The sequence below is a fragment of the Hydra vulgaris genome, chromosome 02, assembly GCF_038396675.1.
Source record: "Hydra vulgaris chromosome 02, alternate assembly HydraT2T_AEP".
Classification (NCBI taxonomy): domain Eukaryota; kingdom Metazoa; phylum Cnidaria; class Hydrozoa; order Anthoathecata; family Hydridae; genus Hydra; species Hydra vulgaris.
In genome coordinates this window covers 53,275,001-53,296,255 of record NC_088921.1, presented here as the reverse complement: position 1 = coordinate 53,296,255, position 21,255 = coordinate 53,275,001, and the positions used below count along the sequence as shown (strand labels likewise).

General features: G+C 27.5%; 1 protein-coding gene across 1 annotated transcript in view; it reads left to right on the top strand.

Moving 5' to 3' along the window:
* LOC100208837 (dynein axonemal assembly factor 5) overlaps nt 1–21,255 on the top strand; it is a 46,150-nt gene that overhangs the window by 7,992 nt on the left and 16,903 nt on the right. Inside the window, exons 6-10 of the mRNA XM_065791364.1 lie at nt 9,950–10,046; nt 10,139–10,226; nt 10,302–10,414; nt 11,219–11,341; nt 21,064–21,243. Coding sequence (XP_065647436.1) covers nt 9,950–10,046; nt 10,139–10,226; nt 10,302–10,414; nt 11,219–11,341; nt 21,064–21,243 — 601 coding nt within the window. The remainder of the gene's footprint in view (nt 1–9,949; nt 10,047–10,138; nt 10,227–10,301; nt 10,415–11,218; nt 11,342–21,063; nt 21,244–21,255) is intronic.

Here is a 21,255-nt window from a genome sequence, read left to right as displayed (position 1 = left end):
CATGGTATTTCTAAATAAATTTATTTAGTAAAATATATAAAAATCAGATTTTTCGAATAGATTAAAAACTTTAAATGATGGAAAAGTGTTCTATTGGATTAGAATGTAATGTTGACTGCCACAAGCAAGGTTAAACAAAAATTTCGTGTTGTAAATATTAGTTTCCTATTACTTTGCAGCAATTTTATATTTACTTAACTAATTAATGAATGTTATAAATTATACTAAATGATTGGTAAATAAAATAAAATTTAATTACCTTTTAATCATATATATATAAGGAAGTCATATAACTTAGACACATCCTAACAAATAATTTGTATAAATAAGTCATAGGAATAAGGAATATTTGTATAAATAATTTGTATAAATAAGTCATAGTATAAGGAAGTCATAGACACATCCTAACAAATAATTTGTATAAATAGTTTTCCATAAACTAAATAATGTGAATGGTATTTCTAAAAAAATTTATTTAGTAAAATTTTTCAAAATCAGATTTTTATAGATGAATAGATTAAAAAGTTTAAATTATGGAAAAGTGTTCTATAGGATAAGAATGTAATGTTGATTGCCACAAGCAAGGTTTAACAAGAAGACAAGGTCTTTTAGATCTATCAGCGTTTTCAAGTGTTGAAAAACAAGAGTTATTATGGAGAGCTGGTTTATTTGATTGTGAAAAATTGTTTACAACAGTTTGCTATTATCATAGAGAATACTTTGGAGCTGCATTTGAAAGAAAATTTCAGAAATGCTGTAATCTATATAAAAAACATGGAAATCGAAAGAAAAATGTGAAAGGTAATTTTTATACTATTTTGATGAAACAGTTTATTATTTTGATTAAAATAGTAATTAAATAAATTTAAAAAAAATTAGGTACATTTATAAAGTAACAATTACACTCATTTGTTCTTTACAATGATGGTGAGTTGATATTAGTTTTTAGAAATGATTGTTTCCTTTTTTTCATAGGAAATGTGAAGATATCGCTATCAATGGCAATAACTCTAAAAACACAAGACATTGCTGCTGTACCTGGGTGGAAATTATGCAGTAGTTGTTACAAAAGGGTACCTTGTATAAATAAAGAATTAAAATCAATTGATCAATGCTATAGTAGATTTGAGCCTGAACAAGAACAACGTTCATCTCTCAATGAAAGTCTTGGATCTATAGGTGTGTCACCTATTAAGCTTAAATCAATTCCAAAACACCAACGATTACCAGCTGCCAAAAGAAAATTTGATCAAATAACTGGAGCAACAGCAAACAAAATAAAAAAAGTTTATGATATTGATCCTATGATTACATTGACGCCATCTTGTACACCATTAAGTTCTTCAATTGATAACCAAATTAACGATCTATACTCACTTTTAAATGAATTGAAAGATAAGATAAAAAATGTGACATCATACTCCGCAAAAATTCAGATATTAACACTAACTCCAGAATCATGGTCACTCGCAAAGTCTGCAGAATTTTTTAATGTATCTAATTACCTAGTACGAGAAGCTAGAAAAGCTAAAAAAAAACATGGAATTTTGCATAAACCATCATCAAAAAAAGGAAAGTCGCTTTCCCATGCAACCATTGATCTTGTTCATAGCTTTTATCAAAGTGACGAGTACACACGAATGCTGCCTGGAAAAAAAGATTTTGTGAGTATAGGGTACAGGCAACACATGCAAAAAAGACTAATATTGATTAATTTAAAGGAACTATATGTAGCATTTAAATTCCAACATTCTAACTTAAACGTCGGATTTTCTAAGTTTTGCAGCCTTCGCCCTAGATGGTGTATAACCACAAACTCGTCTGGCACCCTCTGTGTTTGTGTCTGTACCTATCATCAGAATGTTAAGTTGTTAACTGATGCTCTTAAAATTGACAAAGACTATAGAGATTTGATGGAAATGATTATTTGCAATAGGGATAATGTAGAGTGCATGTTACATCGATGTCCTTTATGCCCTGGTATTGCTGCTTTAAAAGAATTCTTAACAGCAAAGTTTGACAACAGCAATAAAGAAATAACAATTAACCAATGGCAGCATACAGATAGAACTACGCTGATCAATCAAAAAATTAATATTGAAGATGTTATCGACCTTATATGCAATAAAATAGATAAATTAACATCTCATTCACTTATAGCTAAAAGTCAAGCCAAGTACCTCAAAGACTGTAAAGAGTTATTAAATCAAAATGAGTGTATAGTATTGGGTGACTTTGCAGAGAACTTCCAATTTATTGTTCAGGATGAGGTGCAAAGTTACCATTGGAATAAACCAAAATGTACACTTCACCCTATTATTATTTACTATAAATCAAATGATAAACTACTATTAAAGTCATTTTGCATCCTTTCTGATGACGCTGAGCATGGTGTATACTTTGTATATAAAATACAACAGCTCATTACCAATTACATTAAGGCAAACATTCTACAGATTAGTAATATTAAATACTTCACTGATGGATGTGCAGCACAATATAAAAACTTTAAAAACTTTATTAATCTTTGTCATCACAAAGAAGACTTTGATATTGATGCTGAATGGGTTTTTTTTGCTACTAGCCATGGTAAGTCTGCTTGTGATGGCATTGGCGGCACAGTAAAACGATTAACTCCACAAGCTAGTTTAAAAAGAACAGTGACTGGACAGATTTTGGAGGTAGATAAGATGTTTGAATTTTGTGTAACCAATATAAAAAACATTCAATTTATTTTAGTTTATAAGATAGAAATAAATGAAGTACGATCATCATTGCAACCAAGGTTTACTATGGGAAGAACCTTGCCAGGAACAAGATCCTTTCACCATTTTATAGCAATTGATAAATATACAATTTCTTTTAAAAGGATGAGTCAACAAACTGATGTTCAGACATTTAAGCTTGTGCAGATACCAAATGAGTTGGTTGTGCAGCAAGTTATTTATAATCATATGGACTATGTAGCTTGCATGTATGACAGCTTTTGGTGGATTGGAATTATAAACAAAAAAGATGAAGGAGGAGATTATAAAATTCAATTTATGCACCCACATGGTCCCAGTCCAAGTTTTTCTTGGCCTGCACGAGAAGATATGTGTTGGGTCCCATCAAATCATATTTTATGTACCATTGATCCGCCATCTACAACAAATGGTCGTGTATACAAAATTTCAGAAATTGAGTTGGCAAAAATTATTGAACAAAATAATCAAGATTTTTAGAAAAAGTTTCTATTGCATCATTATTTTTATACTTGTATATAATTTTTTTAAATATAGTTACAATATAATTGTATGTGTAATTAGCACAATTTGGCCACACAAATAAAAATCTCTTGGTAACTTGTCTTTATATATTTTCATTAAAACATTTTTGGAAAGATTTGGTAATATGCCTAATTGCGACCCCCAACCTAGCTGGCATCCAAAAGCTTGATGGAAAAATTTTAAGAAAGCAATCCTTATTTTATTGGTATAACAAAATTAGCAAAAAATATATATATTTTTCGTGGTAGGGCGGGTGAGGGGGAAGCCTACCCCACTAAATATTTATAAATACCTAAAAATTTATCATTGCTCTCAAAATGACTATAAAAATAACTTTTTACAAAATTAGGAAAATTTTCGTTTTTTTTTGGGAGGGCGGGGGGGTCTACCCCAGGTACAAAAAAATTTAGAATTTATATTTATATACATCTATTATTGCCTTCAAAATGACTTTGAAAATGTCTTTTTACAACCAGAAATTAAGATATAGCTAATTTTTTCATTATTAAGTTAGCAATAAATTTTATGCTGACTCAGCATTAAAAGGCTGAATTTAGAAAAGTCAAAAAATGCAATAATATATTTTTAATTAATAGTGAAGTTTGATACCTATATTGTAAGTTATAGTAATGCCTAAAAAAAAATTATCAAGGTGACATCACAAATTTGACCGTCAAAGTATCCCAAAATAAATGCCATTATTATTCAATTTACATGTACTTAACGTGGTCTAAAATTTTTTTTAATCTAATATTTGTATCCGCCATATGGAAGATTGTCTATGTACCAAATTTCAGAATGATACCTTATTTCGTCCATTAATTATTGCTATTTAATGACAAAAATACATTTTGCAAAAAATGCTGAGTCAGCAAAAATAATAAAATTGAAACCTAAATATCTCAAGAACCGTAAGGGGTTGGAGGTTCCAAATTTCAAATTTTCTTAATTTTCATAAACCATATAACATATAAAAAAATTAGCAAAATCCCAAACATAGGGTGACATTTTTTGATTTTTTTGGATGATTTGACATGGAATTACCCTATTGTTTAAAACTTGCGTACATATTCATCAATAAAATGAAAGTAAAAAACATTTTTCTTTTTCACTATTGTTTTATTCACAAACCTAAATAAATTTTAACACCTATTGGAATCTTCTACTTACTAATCCACATTTTATAAAGGACAACTCCTTGATCACATATTTTTAAAATAATTTTATCGAAGGTGATAAAGATTTTAGTGACTAAGGAAAATTTTTTAAATGATAAACTTACCTTCAACTTTTTTGAAGTAATCCCAAACTGGAGAGGGCATTTTAAAAATAAATTTTCACGCACATTCACTGAGAATTGAAAAACAACTGAACTGAGTAATTAATGAACTTCAATTGAGCACAAAATAGTCCATTTTGAGGTTTTTAAATAGACATTAACTTTTTAATCAACAGCACACGCTGGACAAAAAATTAAAAAATGAACTTCTGTTAGAAAAATTGTATTTTTAATTTTGTGCTCGTTTTCAGTTTTTGAAACGATGCTGCAGTGAAAATTTAATTACTCGTTATAAGTCCAAATTATATATTAAATAGATCTTCTGTACCTCATTAAAAAATCGAGATTGTTCATTTAGTGTCCGTTTTTAAAATGATAGTCTAGAAAGACAAACATTTTTTATAGACAATTCATTTTTGATAGTTGTAATTAAAATTGTTGCAATTAGTGCTTTGTCGAAGTCTATTTTTGTCCTTTTATAATAAGTCCATTAGAGATTGTCTGGTTGCTATTTGTAACTGCTATTTTAAGCATATTAATTTATATATTGGTGTAAAGATAATGAAAAAGTCTATCAGTATATGCAACAAAATTATTTTAATTTCGTTTATTTCCGATAAAAAAATATATATTTAGAGTGTTTATAGTTTGTTTATAACTTAAAAACTAGAGATATAATTTTGCTGTTTATGGCCGGTGGAAATCTAACCTGCAATAAATACTTGAAACTTAATTAAATCAAATTTGATATAAACTTAGTCTGTCTTGTACTGTTTGATACATTAATATTTCCGTTTAAAAAAGTTTTTTTATATTTTTTTTTGAAGTTTCTAAAGTTTTTAAAGTTTGTCTTGCATTGTTTATTAAATAAGTTATATAAACAAAGTGTTTTAACATTATGTTTATATTTCGAAATAAAATTTATAATGACTTATTTTTATTGTAAAGAAATTTCAGCTCGAAAAAATGCGTTTGATATCTGTTGATATGGGTTTTATAGAGAGAATCACATTATAAATTTTTTTCAAGATTTTGTGTTCTTTTTCCCGTATTTTGGTAAAACGAAAACTCTTGCTTAAGCCTTTTGATTTGATCAGTATAATTGGGCAAGTGTGTGATGATATCTTTATTGAGAAGTGTGTTTAATTCATCTTCAAGAGAAACAGGTGAACTTTACATCGTTGTACATGGTGCTTTAGCTAGTAGCGGTTCCTCATCATTAGAAGTAAAAAAGGTTAAAATGGTAAAAAAGCCTAAATGCAAGTTTCCCAATAAAATTTAAAGTATTTTTGAATGGAACAGCTGAAGGATCTTTTAGACACCTTAGTAACTGCATAACATTTCCGTTAATTCTTTCATTGAATTGCTTTTTTAAATTTGAATGCAATAAAGATGTGATCTCTGAATTTATAGCAAATAGTTTTAGAAGCATGAATTCAAGAACAGTATCTGCTGTCAATAATGTTGCATCTTCTCTGCTATGAAATTCCACTGTTAGTTTTACTGGCTCTAAAGCGGCATGTAATGAAGCTAATGACTCAAAATCAAACTTGTTGATTGTATCAAGAGCATTTAATTCAGCAAATGTCTGCAATAAAAATTTCTTAGTTTTTAACAAAGGCGCAGCCATGAAAAAAGTGAATTTCAACGATGATTAACATCTAGATGCAGTTCTATTTCTTTACCAAATACTTCAGTAACTTTTTTCTGAAAAATTTAATTACGAGTTGATAACATTTTTATAAATTTCATTACTTTTCGTGCATTCATTAAAATTCCAGGGTAGTCAACATTATCCTCATTGTTTACTGATTCAAAATTATCATCGTAAACTCCATGTTCATCCTCTTCTGATTCAATGTCCATTTCCTTGGGAATTGGTACGTTTGTGTCTTTATTTTTCTTGTATAATATGTTGCACACACCATGATGAATTCCATGATTGAAGCAAAACTGATCAACAATGACCTTAATTGCATGAGCTTCTTGTTGATTGCTGCACCATCTTGAGTTGAACCTACTGCATCTCTTTCCATACAAACATCAAATGAATTTAAATGATACTTAATATTTTGAATAAGGTTTTCAGCTGGACAGGAACAATAAATCCTAATGAGGCTAGTATTATAGATTTTTGTACATTCGCTTTTATGCAGGTTGACACCAATGTACCTTGTGTGCCTCAAAGATGTGTATTAATCATGAAATTAGCTGAATTTATGTCCCATTTGAATTTTTTCGATAATTTTTTGTTTCATCACTTCAATCAGAAAAATTTTGATGGATTAAATTCATAACAGTTGTTAGGCTTTTAAGATGATTTTCTCTTTGTTGATTCTATGAGCAAATAAATTTGTTCTTAGTTATCGCATTAATCAAAACACCATCTGTAGCTAGATCAGTTACAATTTCTTTAAGACTGGTTTTTTGAAAACAACTGTCTATGGTTTTTTTTTTTTTCTGGTGGTGGATTTGAGCTGCTGCTTGATTCTCCAGTTAAAGGACTATCGATAGTAATTCCATGAAACAAAGTATTATTTTGTTGTGGATCCACCGTAGCATGTTACAACAGAACCGTATCTATTGCAGATGCTTCAGCATATCTTGAAATTAGAATTTTAGGCCAGGTATTATACTTTATACAGTATTATATTTTAATTTTACGCCAGGTAGCAAACTGATGACATATATCGATATTTTTAAAAAATTAAATTTATTTTTTGACTTTATATTTGAATATATCTGTGTCTTTATTCGTTATTCGAACTTTTTTTTGGAGTACTTGAATAATTTTGAAAATGAAAAGATGTGTTAAGCTTTCCAGCAAAATACAAAATAATAAAATTAAAATTTAATTTCTTTCAAATTTGTTTTTTTATACTTTTCTATAATAAATAAACATTCAAAAGACATTATACAAAAAAATCGCTAAAACCGTTTTTGAAAACTGACAGTTTTGATTTATATCGGTTTTGACAAAAAACCGCGGTTTTTGGTTATCGGTTAAAACCAATTGGAAACCCTGATGCCATTTTTGGAAATGTCTAGCAGATGCCAAGTTATTGCTAATCTTGTATCTAATCCAAATGCCAAGTTATTGATAATCTTGTATCTAAATAGAAACTATTGTTGAATGTAAGCTAACGTTAATAAATGGAAAGATTCAATCATTTATTACACAGGCATCTTCATTTCAACGATGTACTGCGTGTGGTTGTTCTTTAAAAGATATGAATAAACTAGGAAGTTTTACACAAGGAGTATTTAATGTTAACCCAGTAGCTCTACAATATTGTTTTAAGCATTCTTCACATGCATATATGTTGTTTCGAAGCAATGATACACATTTCTTATAAATTAGTTTTGCCTGAAAATCAATAGCAAGTGCATGGAAAAGAAAATGAAGCAAAAATAAAAGCAAGGAAGATTGAAATTCAAATCTGATTCAAAAACAAACTTAACATTCATAGAGACATGCCAAAATCAAGCGATAGCAATAGTAATACAGGAAATGTTGCAAAAAGAGCATTCAAAGATCTGAAGTTCTTGTCTGAAATTTTAGACATCGATTTGGAGCTTATTCAAAGGTTAAGAGTACTTTTGTGGTGTATTTCTTATCAATTTCCAATTGATCCAGCTAAATTTAATGACTATTGCTTCTCAACAGCATCTCCCACATTACATAAACTTTTGATACATGGCTCACAAATTATATCAAATTCAATTGTTCCTGTTGGCATATTATCCGAAGGAGCATATCTATCTAATCTAAAAAGTAGAAATAAACTTTTTAGATCAGATAGAATCTATCATGCTCGAAAAGATAGTCGCTAACACAACCTCTTTGATGTATTCACACATGCAATGGAGATTTCAGATCCAATTCTTTCAAGTTCAAGATTACCACAAAGAATTCAAAAGTACAAGAAGCATCAGGTGCCATCCAAAGTAAGAGAACTGTTAATCTTAAGTACAAATATTATTAATGAAAACTTTGATGATGATTCTAATAGTGAAAATGGTATAGATGATTTTGAAAACAGATTCTGAAATATATCATGTTGATGTATCATAGATATATATACATATATCAAGATGATGATATGATTTTTTATAATGAAAAATAGCAAACGTGGCGCAGTGGTTATTGTGTTGAACTCTTTACCCAAGGGGTTGCAAGTTCGAATTTTGCTTAAAGAATATAAGTGTTGTCAAATAAGATGGAAAAGAGAGTACCAACTCATTAAATGCTCTATGATAAGATCATTAGGTCTTCTTAAAGTTTTCTTTAAAAATAAAATATGGTAGAAACAAAAATCACTTTTATTTAATTATATATAAAAATAAGATCTATAAATATAAATAAAAATGAACGAAATATTTTGTACATCAACTTTTCTCTATTATTTGCTTGCAACATAGATAGCAGCACAGGTTTTTATCTTTTGTAGAAAATATTTTGTTTGTATTTTTATATTTTATTTTACACTTTATTTTGAAAATTGGGGGAAAATTGGGGGGGGGGAAGGGAGGGGAGACGCTCAGCCCTCCACTCCCCACCACTCCCCCCTGTCCCTGCGATCCCTTATATAAAAATGCATTAAGTTTTACTTTAATTTTCCAGAAGTTTTTGATATAAACTATATATATTTTGAAAAAAATAATTTTGTAAAAAGTGGAAAAAATCACTGAACTTCAATTTATTGCTAAAGAAATGCTTATCCGACTCTATTTTGAAAATAATGGTCACAATTCTTTCAAAAATCATTTAATTATTTTTTAATTCAATTTAGAATACTCTTTTTTATAACAGTGCAAAATTTCAAATCGATTAGTAGTTTTTTTGATTTTTGGCTTCGTTAGGCCCCATCGTGCTGTGGAGAAACATTTTATCAGCTTATAACAGAAAGCTTTATCTATTGACATCTTTTTTTAAATTTGTTACGGAGTTAGTTGAATCTCCTCCAACAACTTCTATTGCTTTTGAAAACATTCAAATTCAAAGCAAGTTTAGCTTCTTTGGCTGGTTTGCTTAGAGGAATGGCTTTAGCAAGAGTATAATAAGTAATGCATCTTTCATCAAGCTCAATGGTTATAGTGATAATTTCTTTATTTATAGTCCTTATGTAAAATATTTTTTTTAGAGGATCCAACACTAAAGTTGAATCCTTTTTTTCATTAATAAAGAAACCTCTAATAGGTTATTATATAATTATGTTTTTTATCAGACATTCTTACTATATCCATTGTTTCCATTGCTTTTCTTGTTTTCTTACTTTTTTATAACTGCTAAATAAGATATATTGGGAATAACTTTAAAAAGATGAAACCACAACTGAGGTTGCCTCTAGTAAAATATACCCTTGTGGTTCTTTTTAATACTTTAATGTATATATTTTAGGTATTCTTATTTTGCAAAATTGATTCCCTTGCTACTTAGTGGACTTTCCGATGAAATGTCTGAAATTAGATTATTAAGTTTGGAAAATTTTGAAAAGGTAGTTAATCGGTTGTTTTTATTTTTTCATTTGTATTTTACATAGTTATTTTATATTGTTGCAACTTTGTTGATGCATAAATATTTTTAAAGGCTGGTATGCTATATGAAGAAGAAAATGAAGTAGATTTAAAAGATAAAAGAGAGTATCATGTAACTAAATCGTTTGAATCATTCATAAGTAAGCGCTTTTATTTTGTGCTTTATTTGCATATTATAAAATAAAAATAGAATTAAAAGATAGAAACTATTACAGCTCATAACAGACCTAGATTGGGTTGTAGAGTGCTTGTTCAGCAAAACTTCTCAAAGATTCTTCCTGCTCTAATTCATGATATCACTGATTGGTGTGTAGACACTAGAATCAAGGTAATCATTTTTTGTGTTGTTAAATATAAATTTTAAAAATATTTTAAATAAAATATTTTTAAAATTTATAAATAATCTCAAATGAAAAGATTATTGTATATTAATATATAGTCAGTGTTCAAAGTGGGAAAAAAAGTAATGGTATATTTTTTAAAATACCATCCTGTTTAATCATTCTTATATATGGAGAGATATAAAAAGATGGCAGAGTTGTTTATAATTTATTAAATTGTGGCAATAAGGCATCCTGCCTTATCCTGTCTCACTTTGAGTACTGCATGTAGTTATATATAATACAGTCTTCTACGTTTAGCCAGCGCTTTCACGCTTGTCCACATGCCCGCAAATACTTTGGCGAGCGCAATAAAAAGCGTTTGCCAAAAAAATAAAACCATTTTCTTTTAAATTGCAGCAAAAAAATTTTTTGTTCATTGATTCAGCTTTAATGAAAAATGCTTTTTTTTACTAGTTTTTTTTTTTTTTTTTTAATTATTTTATCTAGTATTTATTCGAAGCATTCTTTTCGCTATTTTTATTTTAATTTAAACAGCAGAAAAAAACGAATTTTTTAAATTGGGCAGGCTAACTTAAAAAAGACCATCCTACCAGCGCTTTTTTGTGTGCTGGCATTAAATTTCAAACAGAGAAGACTGATAATAATAACATATATAATATTAGTTTACATATTAATTACTATTCAAAGATTGATTTTTTTTATTAAAAAATTGAAGATTATATAACAAATATTTAAAGACTGATTTTTAAGTCATTGAACTGAATTAAAAAAAAAGTATTGCATTTAAGGCTGCCAATCTTTTGTACCATCTGGTGTTGTACTGTGAGGACCACATAACAATGAGCATGGAGTTATTATCAAATGGCCTCTACTCGGCCTCTCAAGATGATGAAAAACAAGTCGTTTATCAAGTATTGAAATAAAATTTACTATATTTTATGGCTATTATAATATTTATAACACCTGTTCCATAAAATTTGAGACTGGCTTTAAGCTTGAATAAAAACTTAAATAAACGAGATAAAAAAAATTTTTTTGGTATGTTCTTAGAATTAAATATGCAGAATAGGAAAATAAAAATAAATTTATCACAAGACTCCATATCTTCGAATTTGATCAAGTCTGGTATTGGTACCTTGTACCAGCTTTTGTACAGCATTTAGGTCAATTCTACTGGCACAATAACGAATCTGACGCTCAAGGTTTGATATATTATTTCTAGACCATCCATTCTTGTACACATCCTGCTTAAGCATTGCCCAAAAATCCTCTATAGCACGAGCTCCTGGTAAGTTTGCTGGATTGTCTTTTTTTTGAACAAATGGTATCTTCTGGGTTCTTAACCATTTTGTTACCGAATTAGCATAGTGAGATGTTGCTAAATTGGGCCAAAAGATATACTTGGTGTCTCGATAATATTTATTAATAAAAGGCTGCAAGCGCTTTTTCACTCTTTTAAATAGATCTCTTGGTTTACTGCTTGGCTAGAAGGAACAATGTAAATAGATGTGACCCCTCGAGGGGAGATTGCCATCCATACAAGTAATTTTTTTTCAAATTTTGCAACATCATAATACTTAACAATGTCAATTTTTGATCATTTTAATAGTATGTATTATTACCAGCCAGTGTGCTATTCGACAAAGTAAAGTATGATTCATCGTCAATAATAAATTCATGGTTGCAATATTTCGAATAAAGTCGACCACATTTTCGGCGACCCCAAAGCCTCTGTTCAGGAGTTCTGCTTGGTCTTTTTTTTCTTTTATAACAAAGAATAGGCTTTTTAAAGCATTTTAAGATTCGTCCGATGGTGCTTTTGCTACAACCAAGTCTTCTAGAAACCTTTGAAAGTGACATACCTTAAATATTTTCCTTAATTTAATGCGGTTGTTTTGTGTATTATGAGTAGCCCTTCTTCCACTTCCAGCTTTGCGACCCAATGGTTTATTTTGATCGTAACTGTTCATATATCTATAAATTAAAGCTTTTGAGTAGCCCTCCATCTTGAAATGGTTCCAAACAACGTGTTTTCCATCTTCATGTTTTTTTTTATAAAAATTATACACACAACTTTTTAAGGCTTGTTGATTTGGCATTTTAAATTGTTATCTAAACAAAAAATAATCAGAGAATTTATATGCTAATTGAAAGAGGAAAGATAGAGCTTTCATTTGATACCAAATACTAATTATTTTATCGAGTTTTCTAATTAATTATCGCTAATTCAAGTTATTCTCAAATTTTATGGAACAGGTGTTATATTATTTAAGATTCCAAATCTTTTGGAATTCTAATTATTTTTATTGCTCTAATAATATTTAATGCAATTAAAATAATAATAATTTTATACTTATGCATAATTTAAAATTAGAAACACTGCAAAACAGTGAAAAAATTAGAAACACTGCGAAACACTGCAAAAGGTGGCTATTTTGATATTTTTGGGCTAGTTTTTTCTTATTTAGAAATTTTGATTACCTCCAGTATTCAAAGCTGTTGTTTTTATGAGTAGAAGTTCTCTGATACTTCAACCGCCATTTTATGATGTTTAATGTGAATCTAATTATAAAAGATATTTAGTTCATTGACTTACAATATTTAAAGTGCAATAAAAATATAGAAGCCCTTATAATACTTTTTACAGATTTTGCATTTTCACAGATTTTTAGCAATTTTAAGACCTTTATGATTGTCCAATGCATTCAACTGATAATAAAGTAACAACTTTAGCCCTTGTTTTGCTCCTTAAAATCTTGTTTTTAAATCTGGGATCTAGGATTGTTTTAAAGGCGTATATGGGTTCTTTCTGTCAGTCTCAACAATATTGATGCTTTAAACAATGAGATTCTTTAAAAATTTTTATAATCCTTTCATGATCAATGATGTGATCGAATGTTAACTCCATTTATTTTTGGGATATATTCTGATATAATCACTTTTAATTAACTTGCAGTACAGATGATGTCAAAAACTTTTATAGCAGCAACAAGAGCAATCAAACTGTCCCATTTATTCATTCATTATATACATATACAATGTATTACAACAACAAAACTAAAAACAAAAAGAAGTTGTAACAAAGATTTTATAAAAAATCTTTTATTTTTTAAATTTAAATTATTAATTTAATAAATACACCTACATCAACAAGTTAAGCTACAGAATCAGTTGTAAATCTGTTACATTTAAAGTATTACAGTTTATTAGTAAATTAATAGTTAATACCTTTAGTTCTAGAAAAAAACCATGACGACCGATAAAGAAAGGTATGTTTGCATCAGTTAGGTGTCAATTTTTAAAAGTATTGGGAATTGTTCAACTTCATTAAAAAAAAAGGAGAATCGCCATTCTTATAATTTCATGAGAATTGGCAGGATCAAAAACGGAATCAGCTCACCTCTATTATATATAAATTCACTCTTTTATGGCTATATTTATACGCCCTATACAGGAAGTTTGCATTTGCTATTTTAATGTATATAGTTCTTTTTAAAAATGATAACACCTTAAATTTATGAGATATAGTCCACATTTTAATGTTTATTTATGCTATGAGCATAATTTACCAAAAAGGTACTAAAGATATCATACAAGAGGTAGAGAGATGCTAAAAGTTAATTTAGCCATTAGGTAACACAGCCTGCTGGTGTTTGGATATTCTGATTGCAGACACATTTTTAATTTGTCAGATATAATATCTGTATCTGCAATCTGATTCAATGTTTAGTAATTTTAAATTGATGAGAACTTGTCAAAAATAAGCCTTAAGTTCTTTACCTATAAGTAATTTATCATTCAAAAAATGATAAATTTCATAATAAGCAATTTTTAATTCAAAAAATGATAAATTCAAAAATTAGTTATTATTTAAAAAATAATTAAATTTGCTTTATACTTATATATATTACCTGACACCCCCTTAATGTGTTCTATATAATAAAGTAACACTGGAATGAAATTTTTTTGAATAAAAAGTATTTTGTGGGGTCACCACAGATCCCTAACCATTAAATAGCTCCCTGTTGTGTTGGGTCTCAAATGAAGAGAAATTTTATAAAAGCTTGAAAAAAAAGTCTTTTTTTTCTACTTTCAGAAATTGCTTTTTCAAATGATGATTACTTTCTTCAGTAGCTTGTAAATGCTGTTTTACTATGAAAGGTATAAATTTTTCTTCTTTTCTAGATTTTATCTGGTCTTTCTTTTAATACTATGGCAACTTTAGCAGCAGAAATATTATCTTTCTCAATTTTTTTTACCATGTTATAAAAAACATTGGCTTGTGAACAAAAAACAGTACTCTTTCACCCATCTTGTTATTGAAAAAGTCAAATAAAAGTTTCAGACAATTTTCTGAGCTTTATTTTCTTAAGCATTGGAAGTAAGGCCAACCAATGAACCTTAGAAAATCCTAGCAATTTTTTGTATTCTACACTGGCCTACTTGCGGAAATTTTCTACTTAAACAGTGAAATGGTAAAAAAATTTTGAATTATTTAAATAAATTTAAGAAGTAATTACTTCACATCGATTGATAAACAACCAGATGCAGTGTTTATTGTGTTTGATAAAATGTGAGCATTGCAACCGATGCCAATGATTTCACAGTTTAGCGATTAACTTTTTGTGAATATTATTATTACTGTTTCATTTTAAACCTCCCAAATTCATACTGTTATTGTCTGTAGAAATAGCCAAAACTTTTGAAGAAATGTTGTTAGCGCTAATGCATTTAAAGATAACTTCTGATAAAATATCTGATGTTTCTCTATTTACACAAACCATGTTTATCAGGTATCTGATAAACATGGACCAATTGTTCCTTTTTGAATGGCTATTATTTTTCTTTTTAACAAAAGCTCTGACTCTTTATCAACTTTGTGATTTTCTTTGATGATATAGAAGCATCTAATGCCATTTTGTGATTTACAATGATCTTGATTTGCAGTCCATCCACGACCACTAATATCAAGTTAGCCATAATAAATAGTACATTTGAGGAGCTCATCTTTGATCTGTGTTAAGAAAGAAAACATTTTCTTTAAATTATCATTAAATGTGTTTAACCTACTCTTCTTATTATTCATTTTATGAATTAGATCTATTTAATAAACAGTTATATAAATCTTTAATTACTTTTTTATGAGCACTATTTTAGTAAAATAAACTTTTTTCCCTGATTATTATAAGTGTTACTCATAATAATCAGGGAAAAAAGGCATTACAAAGTGAACAAAATTTGTATAAAATGTGTGCATTTTTATTACTGAAGTTGAAAAATGTTTCGTAATAATTTTTTCTCTTCTCTAATGGGAATTGAAAAACAGGAATTTAATTCATTTAGTTTTGTATGTTATAGTTAAGTTTATTGGAATTTAACTCATTTAGTTTCTTAATTATATTAAAGTAAATTCACTTATTAAATAAATTTATTTAAAAGAATTTTATTTCCTTCATTTTTTTATATATGTGTACACAAGCGCGAACAAACCCCAAACGCACAAAACTACCCTAAAACGCTTACTGTACATTTCAAATCCGTACATATGGTCACTTTATTATACAGAGCATTAAGAGAGTGCAAGCAGATATTATTCAAAAATGTTTTTTGAACCACCCGAACATGTTTGTATATGCATATGTATGTGTATGTATTCATTTAGATGTATGTATGTGTATATAATATAAAACAAATAAAATATGACATACAGACCAAAGATGGGAATATGGTGAATTTTTTTTTGTTGATTTTTTTGATCTTCATTGCTCAAATAATGAAACAAAATAAACATATCATAGTATATATTTCCTTCTAATAATAAAACAACAAAAATGAACAAAAATCTAAGTTGCATAATGGAAATGCTCCTCTCAGTTTGTTCATTATAAGGACATAAAATGATCTTTGGGCCTATGGAGGGTTTTAACAATTGAAAAAAGAAAGAAAATTGATTTGTTTCCTCAACTATAGCAGCATTTAACCTTAGGGTAGTTAATACAACTAAAAAAAACCTTGCATAAAATTTCATTTGTGTATACATATTAGGGATGTTACAAAGCTTTGACTCTGAAAAGTCAGGAGTTCCAATTGATACAACTTTGTATCAATTGGAACATACAACTCTGATTGCAGTTATAATTTCATATCGAAAGATATAAAAAAGATCTGAATTTAGAATGCATTGCCTTCTATTAAACTTGAGAATTGCAATTCAAGAGATTTTTTTTTAGTACTCAAGAGTTAAACAAAAACATTTATTAAACTTAGTGTAATGTTTGTTTATTTTGGACTCATATAAAATGTGACAGGCTTAATGATACTGAGTACAGTTTACTACAGATAAGTTTATGTTGTCAGGGTTGAGATCAAATACATTTGATCAAATACAAATACAATTAAGTTAATTTTAGATTTCCTAATTCAAATACAAATATATGTAATCAGCATTTTCCAAATACAAATACAAATATTTGTGTTTTAGGTTTAGAAAAAACCAGTGGCATACCAAGGGTTTATGCCATCTGGAGCAGAATATGATTTGCACTGCCCCCTCATAAAAAACAATTGGATTTTATGAAAAAACTTTTTCAGATACAAAATATTTATAATTTCATTTTTGATTGCAAAAAATCAACTTTGTTACAACATTTCAAAGGTTTATTTTAGCACAGGGGCATATTTTTGCCAACAAATGAACTATTTGTAAAAAAATTTCCAGTCGTTTTGTTTTGATCTTGCTAAAATCTTTTTGGTGACTTCTTAAAGACAAGCATTAAGTCTACAAAACTTTTTCCATCTTTTCATTTAAATAGTCTCTAATAAATTTAATAATTCTGTTTCATCTTGTATTTTAGATTCAGATAAAGAAGTTTCTTTTTCATTAGAAGTAGTTAGTAAAAATTATGACATAAACAAATTATGTACACTTAACTTTAAAATAAATGCTCTCTCATTTTTTTATCTAAACATATCATCGATACAAAAATACTTTGAGGATTAAAAAATAATATTATCATTAATTTTTCCATTATTGGTATAATTGAAACAAGGTTAAAAAGGAAAATCCTAAATTTAGTCGATTCTCATTGATAGGGTTGAAAAAACATATTTTTTTTTTTTAAATAACCAAATAAACCATGGTTTTTTGGTTAAAACTCCTTTTTTTTTAATAAATAAGCTGTGTTTATTCAACTTTTACAATTAAAAAAAAAGCATTAGGCATTTTACTTGAGTAGATTATATCTTCTATCAGTATTACTGATATAATTCATCAATCAATACATCATTCAATGTTCTGTATATAAAAACAAGATTTGTTGCTTTTACTACTCTCATCTTATTTTATTTCAATTCACCTCCCCAAGGCCGTGAAGGCCGCTGCAGTCTGTAACTAGATGTTACAGACACATGTCACTACACTGCAGTCAAGGAGGCTACTTTAGTTGTGATTACAATCTTCAACTCTATAACTCCATAAAATAAACCTTGATGAACAAGGCCGCTGTGCGGAGAAACAAGTTGAGCACAGCGGCCTTGTTTGTCAAGATTCCTTCTTGATTAAGCAATAATATTTGGTTTTTTTTAGCCGTAAAAAGGCAGAAAAACAGGCATTTAAAAAAATATTTTTATTTTATCTATATGTTTTTTTAATTAATTTTTATATTTCTTTAATAATTTAGTTATTAATACAAATACGCAAAATTATAAAACATTGACCTGTTGCCACATTTAAAAAATAAATAGGCAATGTTAAATAATAATATACTGTAAATTTAATATGCATGAGAAATCAATTTTCAGAAGCATCTTTGTGCTTTTAAATAGGTTCATTCATATTAAGTATTTACATAGTTCGATTTGTAAACTTAAAGTTGTTTAAAAAATATAACTTTGGTTTAAATTGATATTTTTCAAATGGTTTGGTAGTTTAAAATTGATAGTTTAAAATAGATATTTTTTAAGGTTGATAAGTTTAAACCATTTGGTTTAAACTTATCAACCTTGGTTACAACATTAGGCATACACCAACTGTATCCTCTTGTGGTGGTACATTATTATATTTATTAAAAAAACTAATATATTAACAAAGAGATGATTTAATGATTTACACACATAATTGTTTAGAATCCACATTAGTAGAAATTATATTTTCTAAAAAGTCTAATATTGTTGCTAGTTGCACTTATAGACACCCTTGCATGGAAATCAATGTTTTTAGTAATATTATGTCTGTCCTACTATAAATATCTGCTGAAAATAAATCTGAAAATAATTCTTAATTTTTAATAATGACATTGTCACATCTGATTTTTTAAACTTTTCTTTTTGTAATATTCGCCCTTTTATTACTTTACCGACTAGATTTACTGATCACTCTGCTACAATCATTGATAATATATATAGATTTACTGATCACTCTGTTACAATCATTGATAATATTTTATCTAATTTAACAACTAATAAAATTAATTCAGGAAATTTGACAACTTCTGTTTCTGATTACTTACCTCAATTTTGTATTTGTCCCAATTTCAATAAATTATTTATGCAACACAGACATAATTTATATAGCAGGAGTTTTAAAAACTTTAATGAAGAAAACTTTAAATCTGATTTATTAAAAATTGACTGGGATAATGTTATTAAGTCCAATGATATTAACTCATGCTTCCAAACATTTATTACTGAAACAACATTGATTTTAGATTGTATGCCCCACTTAAAAAAATCTAGTATCATAAACTTCAAACATCAATTTAAACCATAGATTACAAAAGGAGTTATAAAATCTATTTGCACAATCTTTTCCAACAAAAAATGTTAACATCTTGTTAATATAAACAAGTTTGAAAGTATTTTTAAGAGATATAAATATATGATAATTACATTAATTAAACTTAATAAAAAAATCCATTTAAAAAAACTTTCTCAGAACTCAGAAAATGTAAAAAATCTTTGCGAAATTTGATAAGGCATTAACAACCTAATAAATGTCAAAAATTTTATTAAGTCGTCCCTCAACTGTTTGTAAAAAAATGAAACTTATAAAACTGACCCCACTCTAATCTCTGGATTATTTAACACTTTTTTTTTACAAATGTTGCTCATAAACTCAAATCCAACATTTATTCGTGTTACGTCAACTATCAAAAGTATTTTAAATAACCTAATTTACATAGTTTACTATCATCTCCAACAAATATTCCTGAAATTTCATCTCTAATATAAAAATCGAATCCAAGAAAATTATTAGGTCTAAACAACATTCTCACAAACATTCTTATAGATTTTAACTTTGAATTTTCAAATATTCCTCTTAAACTATTTAATACCTCATCCATAAATGAACATTTCCTGATATTTTAATTTTTTCTTGCCTTATTCCAATTTTTAAAAATGATTTCATATTTTTATGCACTAGTTATTGACCTATTTATCTTTTATCTAACATTAGCAAGCTTCTTGAAAAACTTATGTATTCTAGAGTGTACTTTTTTCTAAACTCATTTAATTTTTTAAATGATTTTCAATTTGGTTTTCCATCAAAACATTCTTCTTGCTCTTCTTGATACTGGTCATTTTGTTTGTGGTGTTTTTATCGATTTATAAAAAGCTTTCAAGATTGTTGACTATTATATTTTGATTTCTAAATTAGGACATTGTGGAATTTGCGGTATTGTATAACTATCTTTATGATATTTATTAATATATATATATATATATATATATATATATATATATATATATATATATATATATATATATATATATATATATATATATATATATATATATATATATATATATATATATATATACTTTTTAAATATTTACAAAAAAGTAAAATAAAAATAATTTTTATTATTGTAAAATACTTATTATTACTATTACTATAATTTGGATTACTTTTGTTATCTTATATTATTATTGTTATTATTGTTGTTATTATTATTTTTGTTATCATTTTTTTATTATTAATAATTTGTAAAAATGATTTGATCAAAATTAAATAACTTGTTGTTGTTATTAATTCTAAATAAAATAATATCAAATTAGCAAAACTAATGTATTATTTAAATTCCTATTGAAATGGTAAAATGCTGCGTTGGTTTTTCAAATTATATGCAAATGATTTTTAAAAAAATTATTCAGCAAACTCAGTGTTAATTATTGTTTGTCTATTTTATGTATAAAATTTTATCAATTGGTCCATTCTTTTTTTTTAATTTTGTGCTTAGCTATAGCTGATTTATGTCGGCAATATTTTGCCAACTTAATTTTTCCTAATTCCGAGGGTTGTAAGTATACATATACTTACAAAAATTTTTTTCTATTCTTAACCTTGTATGAAATGTCATTAATGATGTCAAACTGAAACATCCAAGTGTGCTTCAGTTTATACATCAACTTAAAGTTAAGTTTTGGAAAGGTGCTACCTAGATATGAAGGATTTTTATTATGGCAAAAATAAGTTTTTCTTTTCTTTATTATATATATGTAGTTGTATATGTGTAGAAAGTTTATATTTATAATACACATTTATTGCAATGGATTTTCTGGGTAGCTCTGTGCTTTATCAAACAGCTGTTTTTATATTTATCTTCTTTAAAATCATAGTTTTAATTTTTTAAAGGTTAGTCGGGTTGCTGAATTAGTTGGGAAGTTTGTTGAACCATCAGTATATTGCAAACTAATAACAAAACGATTAGAGCTTGTTTACAATTCAACTTCAAAACAAATACATGGCACATTGCTTATTTTAACCTCTTACATCAAAGGTGCAATTCCACAACAGATCAAGGATGAATTATTGGTAAAGGATTTT